Here is a 20,610-nt window from a genome sequence, read left to right on the forward strand (position 1 = left end):
AGAAGGGAAAAGGAAGATGTCTTAGAGCAAAGGAAAAAGAGTCATGAAACATTAAACCTGAGCACATATGCTAAAATATGTATATATATATTTTAAGTTAAAAGATGAACAGTAATCCTCATTTTAACTATAGATACTAAAATTCAGAAAGCCAGCAGTGTCAGGACAAGAGGCCAAAAGAGCTTTGGACACAAATGATGAAGATTCATTGGTGACTCACTGTTGTCTGTCTATGGGATTGTGACAGAGGACGTGTTAAGAGGGCAGTAAAAATTGCAGAGGAGTCACACTCTTTTAAACGATATGTCTTTTGCAACATTCTCTTCTGATAATATTCCTTGCTTTCTTGATTGCTTATTGTCCACGTTTGTTAATCAGTTTCAATAGAATGCAATTTTATATTAAAGGACATGGAAATGGCTATAGGTCTCTTCATCATAATTTTCTATCCTATCAGTAGATGATGTGTGTGAATTCAGTACAGTTTATCAATGACACGAAAAAGTATCAAAGGTAAATGTGTACTAAACAACCATCAGTCTTGTATAAGAAGTTACTACCCAGACTCACAGGGAAGACAAAAGAGTTTGAGTCTGGAGTCATGGCTACGTTGTTGCCAGAGCCTGGCCAACTTTCAGGGGTATTTTTCTGTTAAGTCAACAAACTCCATAAAGGGAAACTGCCCTAAAATGTCACAAAGTGATGACCACAAAATTATCATCCCATGTTTTCTTCTCTTTCTTAAGCCTTGAGTTATAAGATTATAAACTTTGGACTCCCACCAGTATCAAAATCTACAACTTCTCAACACCAGCAAAATAATTCCCCTTGTCTTCTTTCTTTTGACTATCCCAACAGTCCTTCAAACTGGCTGTATTGGGTTTTCCAGAGAAATAGAACAAATAAGATGTGTGTGTTTATACGTATCTATATCTATATATTTATATCTATCTATTTATCTATCTATCTATCTATCTATCTATCTATCTATCTACCAATTGATCTATCTATAGGAAAAGAGAGATTTTCAAGAATTGCCTCATGCAATTGTGGGAATAGCAAGTCCAAAATCCACAGGGCTGGCCTGAAGGCTGGAGACCCAGGCAAGATATGATACTGCAGTTCAAGCCTGAAGTCAGTCTCAAGAAAGAATTCCCTCTACCTTGGAGGATCTCAACTATTTTATTTTTCTTAAGGCCTTTAAACTGATTGGACGAGGCCCACCCACCTTATGTAAACTAATTTGCTTTACTCAATGTCTACTTATTTAAATGTTAATCTAATCTAAAAAATACTCCCACAGAAACATCTAGAATATAGTTGACCCTTGAAAAACATAGGTTTGAACTGTGAGGGCCCACTTATACATGGACTTTCTTCTGCCTCTATCACTCCTGAGACACAAAACTCATATCCTCTTTTTTCTTCCCCTTCTCAGCCTGCTCAATATGAAGACAAGGGTGAAGATTTTATAATAATCCATTTCTATTTAATGAATATTAAATACGTTTTCTCTTATGATTTTCTTGGTTATGTTTTCTTTTCTCTGACTTACTTTATTGTAAGAATACAGTATATAATACATGTAACATACAAAATATGTGTTAGTTGACTATTTATACTATAGGTAAGGCTTCCAGTCAACCATAGGCTATTAGTTACGTTTTGCGGGAGTAAAAAGTAATACACAGATATTTGGCTGTGCAAAGGGATGGTGTCCCAAGTCGCTGTGTTATTCATGAATCAATTATAAGGTCTGACAAAGTATCTGGTGTATTAGTCTGTTCTCACATTGCTAATAAAGACATATTCAAGACTGGGTAATTTATAAACGACAGAGGTTTAACTGACTCACAGTTCAGCATGGCGGGGGAGGCCTCAGGAAATCATGGTGAAAGGGGAAGTAAACACATTCTTCTTCACGTGGCAGCAGCAAAGAGAAGTTCTGAGCAAAAGGGGGGAAAGTCCCTTATAAAACCATCAGATCAGATGAGAACTCATTACCACGAGAACAGCAGCATAAGGGTAACTGCCCCATGATTCAATTACTTCCCACCAGGTCCCTGCCTGGACACCTGGAGATTATAGAAACTACAATTCAAGATGAGACCTGGGTGGGGACACAGTCAACCTATATCATTCAGGTATTGTAGACCAGTCACATTTTCACATAAAGCTAATCACTACATTGACCTTCTTAAAAAAAAAAAAAAAGAAAAAGAAAGATAAAAAAGATGCTTAGGGGTCTTTACTGTGTTTTGCTGGAGCAGAGTATGAAAAGTTTCACATCCATTTTATTTTTGGTCCTCTTTTTTTCTTTTATTGCAAACTTTTGAAGATACCAGAACTTCTATAAATATCAAAAACCAGAAAATAAACAGTGTAGTTATAGGTTCAATTGATGATACTGACTAGTGTGACTTGGCTGTCAAATGCACACTCTTGTCGATAACATAATTATTTAAAATATATTTGGACAATGAAATATTACTTTAAGTATAATCATGTTCTGCCCTATAGTAGGTTTTATAGACACAGTTATAACAGTTATTTCTTCAAATTCACCATATTTTACTAATATAATCTACGAAATAGATTAGTAGTTGACATATAATATATCATTGGAAGAATAAGCCCTTGAACTTATAATTTTACTTTTATTAGTTTGTAGCCTTGAAACTTCAGAGACATTAATAATCAAAATCTCCAGCACTTGGACAGGTAATCACTTGGTTACTTTTCTCAGTTGTTTGCTTTACTCTGGGTACCAAATGGAAAAAGTAATCAACAAATAATCATTAAGTACTCTTTGACCATGGTAGTGTAATGACATGTTGCTTGTTGAGAAAATCTTCCTCCTCATCATCTGTACTGCTCTCAGAAAGTGACAGCAAAGACTGAATTTCAGTATCTCTTCCAGAACAGCTGAAAATACATAACAAGATCAATACACAATATACAGAACCAGGTTTCAACTCTTCATTTATCTTCTGATCAATACTACATATGTTGGAGTTGCTGGAGGCAAGCAGATGTGAGGGGGCTGTATCAGACTGGGACCACAATTTTCAGTGTGCCCAATATAGCAAGCCTCCTTTTAATGAGAAATTCTCATCATTCTCCCTCTCCCAAGAAATAAAGCCACAGTGGAAGGAAGGAGAGAGTTTATGGTCTCTGATTGTGTCTTTGTTGATGATTCAGAGGCACTTTAGAAACCTGCAGAGCCTCAGGGTCATCATTAGGAACATTCATCATCACATTGGCTGTTTAAAAGAATCAGAGTGAATAGACTGCCAGATAAATCACCTCTTTTGTGTACTATGAATTAGGACTATGTAGATAGCCAGTCAAGATATGCCAAAGCAAAAATTAATGACAGCATTTGTTTGTTATTTTATTTTGTTGCATTTTATTGGTGGCAGCAGGGGGCACTGATGGAAGCTGTAACACCTGAGTATCTAAGGTTTGGGAACAAAGGTAGGGTGGGGAGCAGATAAAAGTGTACACGATTAGGATTTTTTTGTCCTAAATAATCTAGATTCTCAACCTATATATGCTGCTAAATAATATAAAATGCTTCACTCTGTGATGGATATAACTGTTCATTGGATTACTTTTTACACTCAGCACATGCTAAATGAGCAGCTTATAAACCACGGTCTGTGGAACAATGAAAATCTCATTGTGATTACAATTTTCACTGGTCCAAGAAAAAAGAGCTAGTGACTGTTTCATGAGGTTTTTAATTTTAAAGAAATGTGCTTTAGATGGGTTCATGTCCTTTGTAGGGACATGGATGAAGCTGGAAACTATCATTCTCAGCAAACTACTGCAACAACAGAAAACCAAACACTGCATGTTCTCACTCATAGGTGCGAACTGAACAATGGGAACACTTGGACACAGGAAGGGGAACATCACACACCGGGGCATGTTGTGGGGTGGGGGCAAGCTGGATGGATAGCATTAGGGGATATACCTAATGTAAATGATGAGTTAATGGGTGCAGCACACCAACATGGCACATGTATACATATGTAACAAACCTGCACGTTGTGCACATGTACCCTAGAACTTAAAGTACAATAAAAAAGAAAAAAAAAATTTTTTAAATCAAAAACAAAAACAAAAAAGAAATGTGCTTTATTCTGTTAGTAAGGTCCCCTTATATTTTTAGTATTGAATGTCATTTGTTTTATAAGTGATGAGAATACTTGTAGATTTAGTTTGTTTTTAATGATTTATCTAAGGGAAGAAAATATCAATCTTATATTGATCCTTTAAAAAATATATAAATGATAATAGAAATGCAAAAATCCAGGCTCAGTGCGGTGGCCTGAGTGGTCCCAGCTATTTAAGTGGCTGAAGCAGGAGGATAGTCTGAACCCAGGAGTTTGAAACCTACCTAGGCAACATGATGAGACCCTGTCTTAAAAAAAATGTTTTAGAAGAGAAAGAAATGCAAAAACCAAGAAAAATAGCTCAATGATTTCCTCCTCCAGAAAGAATAAGAAACCCTTGATTCCCTTTTTACTACAATTTCAGATTTCAATTAAATTTCAATCAAATAAATTTACAATACAAATAACTTATTTTATGCTTGTTTTAGTCTTTCTAAAAGAAATCCTGCTCCTTTTTCAAGGAATTGCAGTGTCAATAATAGACTGAAACAATAGACTACTGTTTTGAAACATTTACTAGTGTAATGTACATTCCTTATAAGCCGATCCAACCATCCCTAAAGTCCCTAAATGTATTTTATGTGAGGAAAGAATGATATGATACAAATTAAAATGTTATTGTTAATTATCTAGATTTGATTTCAAGAAAGAAACTTACTATTTGATTCTAAAAACCTTATTCACATTGGGTAGGATTCTATTAATACAAAGTATTGAAATGTATTAGGTTAATTAATTCAAGTAAGGCAATTGTTTTTCAATATAATAAGAAATGCTGAAGGATTATTATATTCCAAATATCTTTTCATTTTTATGATACATATTGTGCAGTAGAGAACGATCTCTTCACATTAAAGTGACAACTTTATAAGCCTTTTACTAAATCTTGATAATAGATCAGCAAAGAACCCAAACATTCTATAAAGAATGGTCATATAAAGTACACACACGAGGACAGTCTTTCTATATATAATAAAGATAACTAGTTGGAACTTGTCAAAATTTTACTACATACTATATTAATATATAAACTGCAGGCTTAACTTACCTCAATTCCTCAACTCCACAGGGACCCCTCACATGTGAGGTCTTAAGGAAATCTGTGGAAGTCTGACTTATATTCAGTAATTGGCTGCTGAAATCTGGGAACTCTTCTGAGGTTAAGCTATAAAGCTTTTCTGAAGTATCTGAAACATTTTATTTCATGCATTGTCAAAACATAAATTCAAGAAACAAATATACAGCATACGGTGCTGTATGTTTACACGGAGTAAATTACAGGCAATAAAAACAGGGTCAGCATAGATTTTTAATTATTCCTCAATTTTCTGATGTTTGTGGGATAAGTTTAATTTGAAATTCCAAATTGGGGCATGGGTAGCAAGTCATTTTTATCATATTGATTTTAAAATACACATTACATTTACAACTGTGTCAAATGTCCTGATACCTCATAAAATTTAAAAAAAAAAAAGTGACCCCCTAGAATATTTTGCAACTCGTCAACCTGTTGGACATTTTATTATCTTTTTTCTTATAAGAAATAAAAGCTTTACTCCCACACAGTCTAAGGGAAAGATTAGCCATGGCAAAGTTGCTCTTTCTTTTTGGACTTCCTTCCTTTGTGTGAGTAGATAATAACTGTTCATGTTTGAAAGCAGAGAAGCCTTAAATTTTTCTTTTCATGAAGCTGGCTTATGATTTAGCCTAGCTAAGGACAAATACTGCAAGTTAAATAAACAAAATCTTTGGGCAAATATATCTTCATATAAACCACCAAAAATTCAAGTATGTAACTAAATATCATTGTATATTAGAAGGGCTATAATGCTTTCTTTTTCACTGCTGAAATTGTAATGAGCCATCTAACTTATACATAAAGTTATACTATGATGACTATTAAAACTGTCAAAATTACTGGTTGCTATTCTTCCCTTCCTGTTTTTCTTTTTTCTTTCTTTTTATTTATTTATTTATTTATTTTTGAGACGGAATTTCACTCTTGTTGCCCAGACTGGAGTGCAATGGCGTGATCCTGGCTCACCGCAACCTCCGCTTCTCAGGTTCAAACGATTCTCCTGCCTCAGCCTCCCAAGTAGCTGGGATTACAGGCATGTGCCACCACAGCCAGCTAATTTTGTATTTTTAGTAGAGACAGGGTTTCTCCATGTTAGTAAGGCGGCTCTTGAACTCCTGACCTCATGATCCGCCCACCTCCGCCTCTCAAAGCCCTTTACTTTTATGAGAGGACAAATAAACATCCTCCTGGTCACAAGAACCAAACATCAACACACATGTGTTCTACAGTGGACTTTTTTTTTTTTTGGTGATTAGTATCAACTTGACATTTTTGAGCAAATAGAGATTTCCCTACTGAAAGTAAATCAGATTATTCCCTCTGAAAAACAGATCTCAATGAATTTACACATGGAAGTGTCCCTAAAATTGTTTAGCCCAGTGACTTTGAAATCATGATGTATGGGTACATTCAATAAGCTTAGGATTTGGTTCCTGCTCTCACCATATCCTCAACAATCAGGACTTTACCTGATCTAAATTTAGGGGTTCTATATAAGATTAATTTTGAAAAAGACAGAAGATTTTTTAGTTAAAATTTTTTAAACCTCCTAATTACTTCCATCTTCACTTAGAGATCAGGGAATTGGGGGCCCATGGAGAACTGATAACTTGCTGAAAGTTACACGGCCATATAGTGGAAGGGCTGAAACTAGAACTGATCTCTGGCAGCTCACCAATATTGTAAATCACTCTGTTCCAGAATCTAATTCTTTAGCTTTAAGCTATTATCTTCTCTCCTATTTTTCCATAAGGTAAAAGAAGACCCAAGGCACCTTTACATGCCCTAACGAAAGGAAATGCTCCCACAAGAAAGCAGTAAATTCAGGATTTGGAATTGGTAGAATTATAGAACTAAAACCCAGTAGTAATGCTTTGATCTAAAGAATACCACCAGGTAAGATATCCAAATTCTTACGACTCATTTGAGCTAATTGAATGAACATAAAGCTAATTCAAATTGTGCAAATAGAATGAGTCTATTTTTCTAGAACTATTTATTCTCAAAATTATATTTCAGAATACCTGTAAAGTTAACAGGAACAAAGGTAATACCACTTGATTTTAGGTAACAGAAAATGAAGGCAGAGAAAAATAAAACTACTCATAACAACCCCATTGTAGTTTAGTGTTAAACCCAAAAGTTCAATTCTACAAAAATCTGTCACCTGATTTTTCTAATACAGGACCTGATAAGACAGGATTAACATTTGTATTAAAAAATTTACAACTGGCAAGTCAGTTGTTGAGAAATGAATTATAGTTAAACCTTTTTTATCCCTGGAGTAAGAGTACCTTCTCTGATCATGGAGGAATCTCTTTAAAAACAATAATAAACAATTAGACTAAGGAGAAAAAATGGTTAAAATATAGAGTTCTAAGGTACATTTCTAAAACCGAAGTCATTTAAAACACATGCATAAAACTAACTATATTCCATAGAGAAATAAGCACTTATTTAAATAAATGAAAGAAAACACTAAAGAAAGAAATATAAAAACTTCAAAGAATGAGAACCAATCAGAGAGGCTATTTCCCAGCAAGGAAAAACAACAACTCTAAAGGACTATCTAGAATAGCTACATATCTACATCCTAATATTAAAGACAGTGTGACATCCACTTTGTAACCTGTGAGCCCTATTCCTAACACCGCAGCCTCCTTATTTTTCATTCTTTCCATCTCCTCTCCCCTCTGCACTATGTCTTGCTTATTTCTCCTTTTCCTATTCTCTCATGCTTGCATTCCTTTACCTTCACTCTGCCCACACCCTCCCCTTCTTAAGTGGTGATATGGTTTGGATTTGTGTTCCCACCCAAATCTCATGTCCAATTGTAAATCCTAATGTTGGAAGAAGGGTCTGATGAATGTTGACATTATCATGGGAGAAGATTTCCCCCTTGCTGTTCTCGTAATAGAGAGTTCTCATGAAACCTGGTTGTTTAAAAGTGTGTAGCACCTCTCACCCACACCTCCCTCCTGCTCTGGCCATGTGAAGATGTACCTGCTTCTCCTTCTGCCAAGATTATAAGTTTCCTGAGACCTCCTCAGCCATGCTTCCTGTACACCCTACAATTAAACCTCTTATTTAAATATATAAATTACCCAATCTCAGGTATTTCCAATGGCAGTGTGAGAATTGACTATTACAAGTGATCACAAAATTGATTTGAAGTAAAGGTTTCAAATTATTTATGTGGCATTGTTATACTGTGGCAAGACAAAGAAATGTGGGGGTAGCTTTGCTTGGGGTTGTGCCTTGCCTCTGCTATACATCCAGGGGAGATCATGAGCAATTACTGCATTGCCCAGAGCCTCAGTTATTGAATATGAAGAAAGGAAATTAAAAGTAGCATCTGCCCCATCTACTTTACCAAATAGCTGTTAAGATCGAATGGAGCAACATCACATATAAAAGCAACCAGTAATTATTATTACTGATTAAATGGTGTCATATTCCTTTTATTAACTTTTAAATATGTTTTCACTTCTATGTGCACCCAATTTGTTTTCAGAAATTTAAAGACACACTAAAGCAAAAAGACTGTCATTCTATCTCTTTGTAATTTGGCTGCCTTTTCGAGGGTTATCTAGTTAATTTGTGAACAATAAATCCTGACTAGATTAGCACTTTTACAGTTTAATACATTTCTTAATGGTCAACCTATGAACAGAGGCTCCAGTTACTCAGAAAGCCACTGCCTCATTGTTTTATTTCACTGACAGTCTGGCCTATGGTCTAGTATCTGGTATATTTTTATTATTTCTTATATAAGAAAAAGTGCTTTCATCTGTTTAATTACTTGCTCAGTTAATTACCTGTGAAATCATACAAACACAAGATTGTTGTGGGAACTTAAGGACTACAAAGATTCTTAAACCACAAATAAGATTGAGCTTGAAACAAATAAATCGTTTTTAACTATTGAAGAAGTAAATGCTTTAAAGTGCATTATCCCTAATACTTTTTCACAATGCATATTTCCTAAATTTCTTCAGGCTGCAGTAACATCCAGAAACTGACAAAGTGTCTTTATAAGTAAGTTATACCGATATGTTAAGTTCATTAAGGAAGTGGTTATAATGTTTATATAAAACTATTTGTGAAAGGAATAATAAGTGGCATGAACTACAACTAACTATACTCCTCAAAGCAGTACAGATGATAACTAGTTTTAGAATGGAAACAGCTTTTAGAGTTTATTAAAAATTGGGTTTACCAAGGACATCGTACCTTACAGCACGTAGGAAGTGATACGGAAGTGGGGCAGGGAAGTGCTGGGTAGAGAAAGGCAGGTTCCTGGCTAAGGCTCTACACCACAGACTGAGGTGAGGACAGGCACTCCTGCTTTTGTGCACAAATGTTGCATTTTCCAAGACCACCCTGGCCTACCACACCCCCATCCTGGGCCTATGAAAACCTGAGACGCTAGCAGGCAGACACACAAGTGGCCAGAGGCTGAGAGGAGCACATCAGCGGAAGAAGACACAAGTGGCTGGACGGCAAGAGGACGTCAAGAGGTCACGCTGGCAAAAGAGCACACTGACAGACTCTGGCACACTGGCAGCCCATCAACCAGCAGGTTGAGGCAGAGTTTGGCTAGGGTAGTCAGAGGAGAGCTGGGGCCGCCAAGCAGCCCAACTCTAGGGGAAAACCATCTCCCTTCTCGCTTCCCCATCAGTGGAGAGCTACTTCCACTCAATGAAACTTTGCACTCATTCTCCAAGACCACAGGTGATCCAATTCTTCCGGTACACCAAGGCAAGAACCTGGGCTACAGAAAGTCCTCCATCCTTGTGACAATCTAGAGGGTCTAATTGAGCTGGTTAACACAAGCCACCTACAGAGGGCAAACTAAAACATCACCCTGTAACACATGCCCACTGGGGCTTCAAGAGCTGTAAACATTCACCCCTAGACACTGCCGTAAGATTGGAGCCCCACAGTCTGCCTATCAGTATGCTCCCCTAGAGGTTAGAGCAGTGGGGCACTGAAGAAGCAAGCCACATCCTCGTTGCATACCCTGCAAGGGGGACTAGGGACCCTTTCCCATTTCAAATGGAAGCTCTGCTAGGATCCTGGGAGACGAGTGTGAATAAATGTGAAACTGTCGGGTCTGCCTCTCTTCCAAAACCCTCCCACTTCTCTCTCTTTCCTGCGGGTAAGAGACTCTATTTCCCTTCAAAACTCTGCCCTTAAGGATATGAACAGACAATTCTCAAAAGAAGACATACTTACAGCCAACAGACACATGAAAAAATGCTCATCATCACTTGCCATCAGAGAAATGCAAATCTAAACCACAATGAGATACCATCTCACACCAGTTAGAATGGCAATCATTAAAAAGTCAGGAAACAACAGGTGCTGGAGAGGATGCAGAGAAATAGGAACACTTTTACACTGTTGGTAGGACTGTAAACTAGTTCAACCATTGTGGAAAACAGTGTGGTGATTCCTCAAGGATCTAAAACTAGAAATACCATTTGACCCAGTCATCCCATTACTGGGTATATACCCAAAGGATTATAAATCATACCACTATAAAGACACATGCACATGTATGTTTATTGCAGCACTATTCACAATAGCAAAGACTTGGAATCAATCCAAATGTCCATCAGTGACAGACTGGATTAAGAAAATGTGGCACATATACACCATGGAATAGTATGCAGCCATAAAAAAGGATGAGTTCATGTCCTTGGTAGGGACATGGATGCAACTGGAAACCATCATTCTCAGCAAACGATTGCAAGAACAGAAAACCAAACACTGCATGTTCTCACTCATAGGTGGGAACTGGACAATGAGATCACTTGGACACAGGAAGGGGAACACCACACACCGGGTCCTATTGTGGGGAGGGGGGAGGGGGGAGGGATAGCATTAGGAGATATACCTAATGTAAATGATGAGTTAATGGGTGGAGCACACCAACATGGCACATGTATACATATATAACAAACCTGCACGTTGTGCACATGTACCCTAGAACATAAAGTATAATAATAAAAATAAATAAATAAAAATAAAACAAACAAACAAAACTCTGCCCTTACCAGTCAGTCAAAATCCCCAGGCTTCGTCTCTTTTCTCCCTCACACGGTTTGAAATGGCTCTTACCTCTTTCTTTATAATGTTCAGAGTTTTGCTACAGACTATGGCAATGTTACTAAGTAAAATGAGCATTAGGTTCAGCTGCCAAAGGTGCAAATCACATCAATTTTCCTAGAGGTGCCATGTATGCCTCCACCTTAATGGCTGCAGGCACACACAGCTCGGAGCACCTCTCCTTACCCTCTCCCCTCGCAGCTTGGGTGCCTAGGCCTGCCCACAGCAGGCAAAGACCAAGCCCAACAGCCACGAGTGGGTGCAGGACAAAGCTGGGACAACCGTAGATGCGACCCCACGGGGTCAACAGATAGGTGCTTCTCACCCACCTTGATGATGGAACCTTTCCCTGGCCAAGGAATTCAACCTGGTCTGAAATGGGGGAAAGATATAAGGATTACAGGAGTCCAGTTGCACTAAGCGAGGGGTTCTTCCCCCAGGATATTCCCCTTTTTCCTTTTAAACAGCTTTTCTTTTTTTTTTCTTTTTCCTTTTCTAAGTGAGAGGGCTCCCCCACCAACTCTCTTTCTGACAGGAAGGTTAATGGAGTAATGGCCCCTGCTGGCTGATAACTGCAAATTCAACAGGGCACATTTGAGACATTCTAAAGAGATATGAACAGTCTCTAAAATAACTTTTCAGTCCCAAACTAGACCCCAAATTTCAGGCTGAGGCCCTAGAAAGAAAACCAAGTCTGAGGGATTCAAAGCCAGGCAACAGGCATGATGTAAATGGGCAGGACCGATTCCTGTCAACTAAACCCCCCACCTCACAGAAAGAGGCCATGCTTCATGGCATAAACAGGCTCAGGAAACTCAAGGTTTGTCGACAGCAGGGAGAAATGGGGACATAGATGAGGGCGGTTAATTCCCATTCTCCAGGTTTTCCTTGATTCGTGCATACACACTGCATCAGTACCCATGGCCGGCACCTGCCAAGGTCACCGGGGCTCAGGGATAAGCGGTGAAAAGTGAAAGAAGAATGCTCGCTTTCTGAGTCTTTGCTGAAACAGGAAAGGAAATGAGGGACGCCTCTATTCACTGTCTTTCAGAATTGTCAACCAGTTCTTTTCACCACCCCCAGCTAATACTCCTCTGGAGTGTATTCTGAACCACTGGCACTGCTTTGAGCCTCAGAATCTGGAGGAAAAGTGCCTCCTAGCCCTCTGCAAAAAGGTTTGGCCAAATTATGATTTACAGGAAAGGCTGGCTTGGCCTCAGGAAGGAAACATTCATTTCAATACCATCTGGCAATTGGAACTTTTCTGTAGACATGAGGACAGATGATCTGAGGCCTCATATGTGTAGGCTCTCTATACCTTGCAAGGCAATCCAGACCTTTGCTCACAGTGTAGGACTGCCCTCCTGTTTGCCATCTCAGGGAAGGTCAAAAGAGGCGAGCCCAGGTAATTAAAGATATGAGTTCCAGGGGCATCCCCAGCAGAGGATCCAGTTGCCTCCAGCACTGTTCCTCGGGGTCCACCCGACCACCCTATGCAGCTTCGGCTTCTCACTTGGCCCCTCCTAAAAATCTTTGCTCTAGACAAACCCCAGTCTCACTCTTAACCCTCCAACAAATGCCCAGTAAATTTGGGCCCAGTAAGGTCCAGGTCCCCTCCTCCCTACAGGACTTAAAGCAAATTCAGAGGGATCTTGGCGAGTTTTCAGATTACCCTGATAGATAAATAGAGGCTTTCTGGAATTACACCCAAATATTTGAACTCTCCTGGAGAGACATTATGTTACTTTTGAATCAAACCCCGAGGGACACGGAGAAGCAGGCTGCTCTGTCAGTAGCACAGAGATTTGGGGATGAGCTTTCTTTCATATATAGCGTCAGAGAAGGGGGTGAATATTATCCAACTGAAAGAGAAGCAATACCAGTAAATAACCCTAAATGGGATCCTAATGACGAGATGGAAGACTGGAAAAGGAGACACTTTCAGGTGTGCATAATGGAGGAATTATGTAGGACTAAGACCAAGCCTTTCAATTATATTAACTTGTCTATGATTGACTAAGGATTTGATGAAAATCCCACTGCCTTCCTGGAAAGGCTAAGAGCGGCCTTGATAAAGTACACCTCTAGCTCCTGATTCAGTCGAGAACAGCTAATCCTAAAGGATAAAGGTATTACCCAGGTAGCTCTTGACATCAGGAGGAAGTTGCAAAAATGGGCCCTGGGACCAGATAGTATATTAATGGACCTCCTGAAAATGGCCACCTCGGTCTTTTATAATAGAGACAGCGAGTCCCAGAAAAGTGAGAGGAGATGCAGGAAAGAGGCAAAAGCTTTGATGACCACCATGTAAGCCCACAAACCCGAAAATGCCCAGGGTGCACCTGTTAATTTCTAAAAGACATGACAAGTACAGTTATTTCTCTTCTAAAATTTAATTGTTCCCATACAAGGTTTAATTTCTTTCACCAGGCTGAAACAGTTCGGGGTAGAATGTTGCTGTTAGTATATTTCACTTCTTATCTCTGTAATCTTTGGCACTAAATTATTTCCTTGTATAATACACATGTTTAACCCATGCACACTTAACCTTATAAAACTTTTTTTTTTTTACTCTCAAGCCTAGAAACCATCAAAATCCAAATGGTCAACTGCAGCCTCAGAAGATGACTCCCGTTCTCTAGGAACACTTAGACAGACCTCTAGGAGGAGTCTGACCGCCATTTTCCCCAGAACAATGCCCTCTGTCAGCAGGAAGAAGCTAAGACCAGTCATCATCCATATTCTAACTAAGGGCAGTTAGATGTACCTCTTCAGAGGGCGGAATGATACGGGAGGGATCAAGCAGTGCTGGGTAGAGAAAGGCAGGTCTCTGGCTAGGGTTCCACCCCCTTGGACCTAGGTGAGGACAGGTGCTCCTGCTTTCATGCCCAAATGCTGCATTTTCCGAGACCACTCTGGCCCACCACGCTCCACTTCTGGGCCTATAAACCCGAGACCTGAGTGGGCAGACATACAGGCAGCCAGATGTGGAGACGAGCATATTAGCAGGAAAAAACACAAGTGGCTGGATGGCAAGAGGAGGATGTTGAGGCAGCACGCTGGCAGAAGAGCACATGAACAGAAACCAGCACACCAGCAGGCCACTCACCAGCAGGATGGGGTGGAGTTTGGCCAGAGTAGTTGGAGGAGAGCTGGGGCTGTTGAGTGGCCCAACTCCAGGGGAAGACCCTCTCCCTTCTGGCTTCCCCAGTGGTGGAGAGCTACTTCCATTCAATAAAACTGTGCACTCATTCTCTAAGACCACGTGAGATCCGATTCTTCTGGTATACCAAGGCAAGAACCTGGGATACAGAAAGCCCTCCTTCCTTGCAACAACGTAGAGGGTCTAATTGAGCAGGTTAACACAAGCCACCTATAGATGACAAACCAAAAGGGCACCCTGTAACACACACCCACTGGGGCCTTAGCAGCTGTAAACATTCACCCCTAGACACTCTCGGGGAGTCGGAGCCCCATAGCCTGCCTGTCTGCATGCTCCCTAGCGGTTTGAGCAGTGGGGCACTGAAGAAGTGAGCCACACCCCCATCGTATGCCCTCTGAGGGGGACAAGGGAACCTTTCCAGTTTCAAAACCACTACCTGCTGTTTCTTATATAACTTAACATTTTTTTGAGGACTTACTATATGCTAGGCACTGTTAATTGTGTGTGTGGAGATAGAGATAAATTTTCAGAAATATAACATCTCACATGTATAATTTTAAATAATGATCAAATAATATTATTAGATAGGTTCTATTATTATACTCATCTTTCATATACAGAATCTGATGCGATGAGAGGTTAAGGAAGTAACGTGCCCAATATTATGAAGCTAGTAAGTGTTGGTATCGTTTCAAAACACACGCCCTGGCAGGGGAACCTGGTTATCAACTATCCTGCTTTCTGTCTCTGGTCTCTTGATTCATCACGATGTTGTGCCTGCAACACACACACAATTCTTTTTTTTTTTTTTTTTTTTTGAGATGGAGTCTCACTCTGTCGCCCAGGCTGGAGTGCAGTGGCCGGATCTCAGCTCACTGCAACCTCCGCCTCCCGGGTTTACACCATTCTCCTGCCTCAGCCTCCCGAGTAACTGGGACTACAGGCACCCGCCACCTCGCCCGGCTAGTTTTTTTGTATTTTTTTTTTAGTAGAGATGGGTTTTCACCATGTTAGCCAGGATGGTTTCGATCTCCTGACCTCGTGATCCGCCCGTCTCGGCCTCCCAAAGTGCTGGGATTACAGGCTTGAGCCACCGCACCCGGCCCACACGCACACTTCTGTCCATTCTAGGTACTTCTAGAATGGCACTCTGATATCAGCCACAGAAATCAGAATCCAAGGAGAAACTGTTTCCTTAAACACCTCTGTCCTCCTCAGGTACTTCTGGAATGGCAGTCTGATATTAGCCACAGCAATTTGAATCGAAGAAGAAACTGTTTACTTTATGTAGTTATTTTGTGTCTTATTCTCCCAGTTCCTTAACATGGAAGTTTTTCATAGAACTTAGAAAGAAGAAGTGGATGCATCCTAGCAATAGCAGAAAACAAGTTAGAGAGGTTGCTGTTCACAATAATGCAGCTTTCACAGAGATTTGAACATATTTCATTTGTATAAGCATCCAGTGGTATGGAGGTGTATGTCTGAGAGCAAAGCTCATGAAGTTTTTCCAGACTGCACCATGAGTAGTGAAAGGTGAATGGAAATTTTCTGCCCATTGATGCAAAACAGGGTAAAAAGGCCTTGTGCAGAATCAGTGAATTTTCTACAATGAGGCCTTATGTCACTTTAGCACTTGTCACTTCACTGACTGTTGGGTTGATTAGCCTGATGTGTCACCCTCTTCCTTTCTCAGAGTGAGCCTCTTCACAAACTGTGCACTCATCCAAAGCCAATCTTCCCAACATAAAAAATAAAATAAAATAAAAAGGCATGTCTGGGTTAAGTGTGAAAGTGATTGCCTTCTGCTGCTGGACCCTCAGCAAAGCCCTGGCAGTTCACAGGCTACCCAGTGTCTGCTTGCTTTTGTATATGAAAGTTATGTGTTCTAGTGAAAATACTGACATTAGTGTTTGAGAAAATAAGTGACACAGGAAAAAACTGAAGCACATAGAAACAAAAATAATTTTTAAAAATTGAAAAGCTGGAATGGTTGGAAAAAAGACAAGTGTTTGTACACTATTGCATTTCATTTGTAAATGACAAAATGTTTCAATTTTTAAAATTACAAAGCTCTTTTTAAAATTAAAAACTGTATGGTTATCCTTTTAGATCCAGTTCAGACCTCACATACTTTATTTCCACATTGGCCTGTCATGTAAGAATTATCTCTTAGAAGATTTATTTGAGTTTTAATAATTCAAGCAAGGTAAATGAATGATGGGTAAATATGGATTATTGACTTTTCTTCTCTAAACCCTATTACATAAATAGAAAAAGCAGAATAATAAAAATATAACCATAAAAGGAGCTAAACAAAGGGATACAATTGACATAATAACTTTGAGAAGAGTCAACCAAAGAAATAAAATTTATTGAGGTGCGTCTGGGTGCTATTCCAACACACGGTGTGTGCCCAACACACAGACACCAAATGAAGAATAGGAAAGGGAGAGTCATAAAAAGAACAGGCAAGTCTCACCAATACCATGTCAATAGGGAGAAAAGTAGGTGAAAAGAAGTAAAGAGAAGACACCTGAAATCCTTAGTAAAGCCGCTAATCACCTACCTCAAAATCTTAGCAGAGACAAGAAAATTGCAAATCTGAAGGTTTCCCCACAGAGACAGAACACAGGAAACCAGGCCAATAGAAGTTTGGCATTTAGTAAAATCCAGAAAAAACAAGCAAGCCCAGATCTTTCGCCAAAAAATGCTGAGCTCCCCAGTCCTATCCTCTTCCCCATGCCTTTGAGATAGCAGGATACAGAAAAGAGTACAATACAGAACCCACAAACAGTAGCTCCATGGAAAAGACTGATAGAACTCAGTATGAGTGAAGAGAATTTCAGGAAGAATTTAGTTTCACTATATGAGAAAAGATGGAAGATAGGAACAAAGCCACTCACAATAAGCATAGGCAAGTGAGATCCAAAGAGATGACACAACTAGATATGCAAACAAACTAGAATCTTTAGCATGTAAAGGGTGAAAAAAATAAAAAAATAAAATTTAGTAGAAAACATAGATCAGGACCATAAGATTTTCCACAAGTCCTTTGGCTACAAAAGAAGTAATGAAAGCAAACTTTTTGAAAAGAGCAAAATCAATGTCAAAGATCAAGCAACAACGTGTCAGGCATCAAAGGAAAGCTAAGTAAATGGTCACCTGTTCCTGGATTGGATCTTATACCAGAAAACAACAACAACAACAAAAAAAACAAGCTGTAGCAAACATCAATGGGGTAATTTTAAAAAATTAAATATGCTCTGTGGATTAGAAAATCACATTGTATCTTGTAATGTGAGCTTCCTGATTCAGATCATTGTACTATGGTTATATAAGAGAAAGCAGTCTTTTCTGGGACATGCACACTGACATATTTTTTTGTAAAGTGTTACAATGTTTATAACTTCCTCTCACACTGTTCAGAACAAAGGGAGGTACAAAAGGAGGTGTGTATGTGCACGTGTATGCACCCGTGTGTGTATGCAAATAAGACAAAAGATAGCTAGTGAACCAGGCAGAGTATATTTGGGGGAAGAGTTCTTTATACTATACTTATATTTTGCAAATTTTGTTTTAACTTATATCAAAATAGAAAACTACCAAAAAATGTCAAAGAAAAAGTTACAACACCTTTAGAGAACTACTTTTTTAAAAGTCAAGTGATAAAGAGTGCATTATAACTAGGTGAAAATTAAACTCCTGACATATAGACATGCTTGAGATAATGATAGCAAATGCAAAGGGAAATTAAAAACTAGCTAAAACAATTGAAGATATGTAAGTAATACCTTTTTAAAGAGGCGACAACATAAAGAAAATAGGTTTCTCAGCAGGAGGAAGCCCAATGGAACAGAAAAGCAATTTAAAGATACAAAAACAGAAAATTTCTTTGAAAATAACGGGTAACGTACTCTACAGACAGAGAGAGAATCCTGCGTTTAAAAAAAAAAAAAAAAAGCTGAATTATTGACACTGAAACAAAATCCTGGACCAGTTACTGACTTTCAAGGATTAAGAAAAATTTCTCCAAGCATTCAGTCAGGAAAGAAGCTTGTCACATGTGTCAGAGAGAGAGAGAGAGAGAGAGACAGAGAGAGACAGAGAGAGACAGAGAGACAGAGAGAGAGAGAGAATCTAGGAGGCTTCACATTACTTCACAGCATTCGGAGCCAGAAAATGGCAAATCAGTACATACAAGGTTTAAGACAAAGGTGACCAAATGATATTATCCTCAGCTGATTTGCCATCTAAATAGAAGTGTAGCAGGTATTCTCAAATATAAAGAAAACTCAGGTAATAAAACTTCTATAAATTCTACCTGCAGGGAAAAATTATTTGATAATTAAACTGAACTAAACAAAAGTTTAATGAAAAAAAACTGTGATAAAGGGCTAACTAGCACCATATTGAGGGTCAGAAGATAACAGGAAAATGTCTACTACAATGCAGAGGAAAGGAAATTGTGACATACTAAATACGTCTAATGTGCCATTCGGCAATAAGACAAAAAACAGACATTATCGAGAATGCTATAATAAAACCGTCAAGAGATGAAATCAAGCTAAACGGCTCAGGATTGGGAAGTCATAGAAGAAAATGCTGGTACTAAACATTTAATCCATATTGATTTTCACTAAGAAAAAATTAAAAAGAAAAACTTTAAAAAATAAGAAACTATAACTACAACAAGAGATGTATTCGATACAATCTAGATTAGCATGTGGTTTTAAAAAATAAACAAATGAGCTCTCATCTTTTATTATAGGGAATTGTTACTATCTGAAACTAAAGCATATAGTTAGAAATGGCCTTCATTACTCCTTATTTTTACCTTTTCTCTCAATTTTTAAATTTATTTTTAATTTTTGTGGGTACAAAGTGGGTATATATATTTATGGGGTACATGAGATATTTTGATACAGGCATGCAATGTGTGATAACTACATCATGAAAAATTGGGAATACATCTCCCCAGGAATTACACCTTTGTGTTTCAAACAATCCAATTATATTCTCTAGTTATTTTTAAATGGACAAGTAAGTTGCAATTGACTATAGTGTCCGGGATGTTCTATCCAATACTAGGTCTTATTCATTCTTTCTATTTTCAGTACCCATTAACCATTCCCACCATTCCACCCACACCCCCCACCATCCTTCCCAGCCTCTGGTAACCATTCTTCTACTTTCTCACTCCATGAGTTTAATTGTTTTGATTTTTAGATCTCACAAATAAGTGAGAACATGCAAAGTTCATCTTGCTGTGCCTGGCTTATTTCACTTGATAAAACAATCTCCAGTTCCATCCATGTTGTTGCAAATGACAAAATCTTATCCTTTGTTACGGCTGAATAGTATTTCATTGTGTATATGTAACACATGTTCTTTATCCATTCATCTGTTAATGAGTACTTAGGTTACATCGAAATCTTGGCTATTGTGAACAGTGCTGTAACAAACATAAGAGGACAGATATTTCTTGGATATACTGATTTCTTTTTCTTTTTTTTCAGTTTTTGTAGGCACATAGTAGGTGTATATATTTATGGGATACATGAAATGTTTTGATATAGACATGCAATGTGAAATAAGCACATCATGGAGAATGGAGTATCCATCCCTTCAAGCATTTATTATTTGAGTTATAAATAATCCAATAACATTCTTTAAGTTATTTTAACGTGTACAATTAAAGTTGTTATTGACTATAGTAACCCTGTTGCGCTGTCAAATAGTAGGTCTTATTTATTAATTCTAATTATTTTTTAGAGCCATTAACCATCCCACCTCCACCCCACCCCACCCCACTACCCTTTCAAGCCTCCGGTAATTATCCTTCTATTTTCTATCTCAGTGAGTTCAATTGTTTTGATTTTTAGATCCCACAAATAAGCAAGAACGTGCTACAATTGTCTTTCTGTGCCTAGCTTATTTAACTTAATGTAATGATCTCCAGCTCCATCCAAGTTGCTGCAAATGACTGGATCTCGTTCCCTTTTATGGCTGAATGGTACTCCATTGTGTATATGTATCACATTTTATTTTCCATTCATCTGTTGATGGACCCTTAG

The 20,610-nt window shown here is 38.5% G+C and overlaps 1 protein-coding gene across 2 annotated transcripts in view; it reads right to left on the reverse strand.

Annotated features, from left to right (window-relative positions):
- Positions 1 to 2,708: 2,708 nt before the first annotated feature.
- ZBBX (zinc finger B-box domain containing) overlaps positions 2,709 to 20,610 on the reverse strand; it is a 136,573-nt gene continuing 118,671 nt past the window's right edge. For both annotated transcript variants that reach the window (XM_001095567.5, XM_001095663.5), the window contains 2 exons: positions 5,230 to 5,368; positions 2,709 to 2,925 (listed from right to left, as the gene is read on the reverse strand). In XM_001095567.5, coding sequence (XP_001095567.3) covers positions 2,799 to 2,925; positions 5,230 to 5,368 — 266 coding nt within the window. In that variant the 3' untranslated portion in view covers positions 2,709 to 2,798. The remainder of the gene's footprint in view (positions 2,926 to 5,229; positions 5,369 to 20,610) is intronic.

This window comes from Macaca mulatta, chromosome 2 (assembly GCF_049350105.2).
Source record: "Macaca mulatta isolate MMU2019108-1 chromosome 2, T2T-MMU8v2.0, whole genome shotgun sequence".
NCBI classification, from domain to species: domain Eukaryota; kingdom Metazoa; phylum Chordata; class Mammalia; order Primates; family Cercopithecidae; genus Macaca; species Macaca mulatta.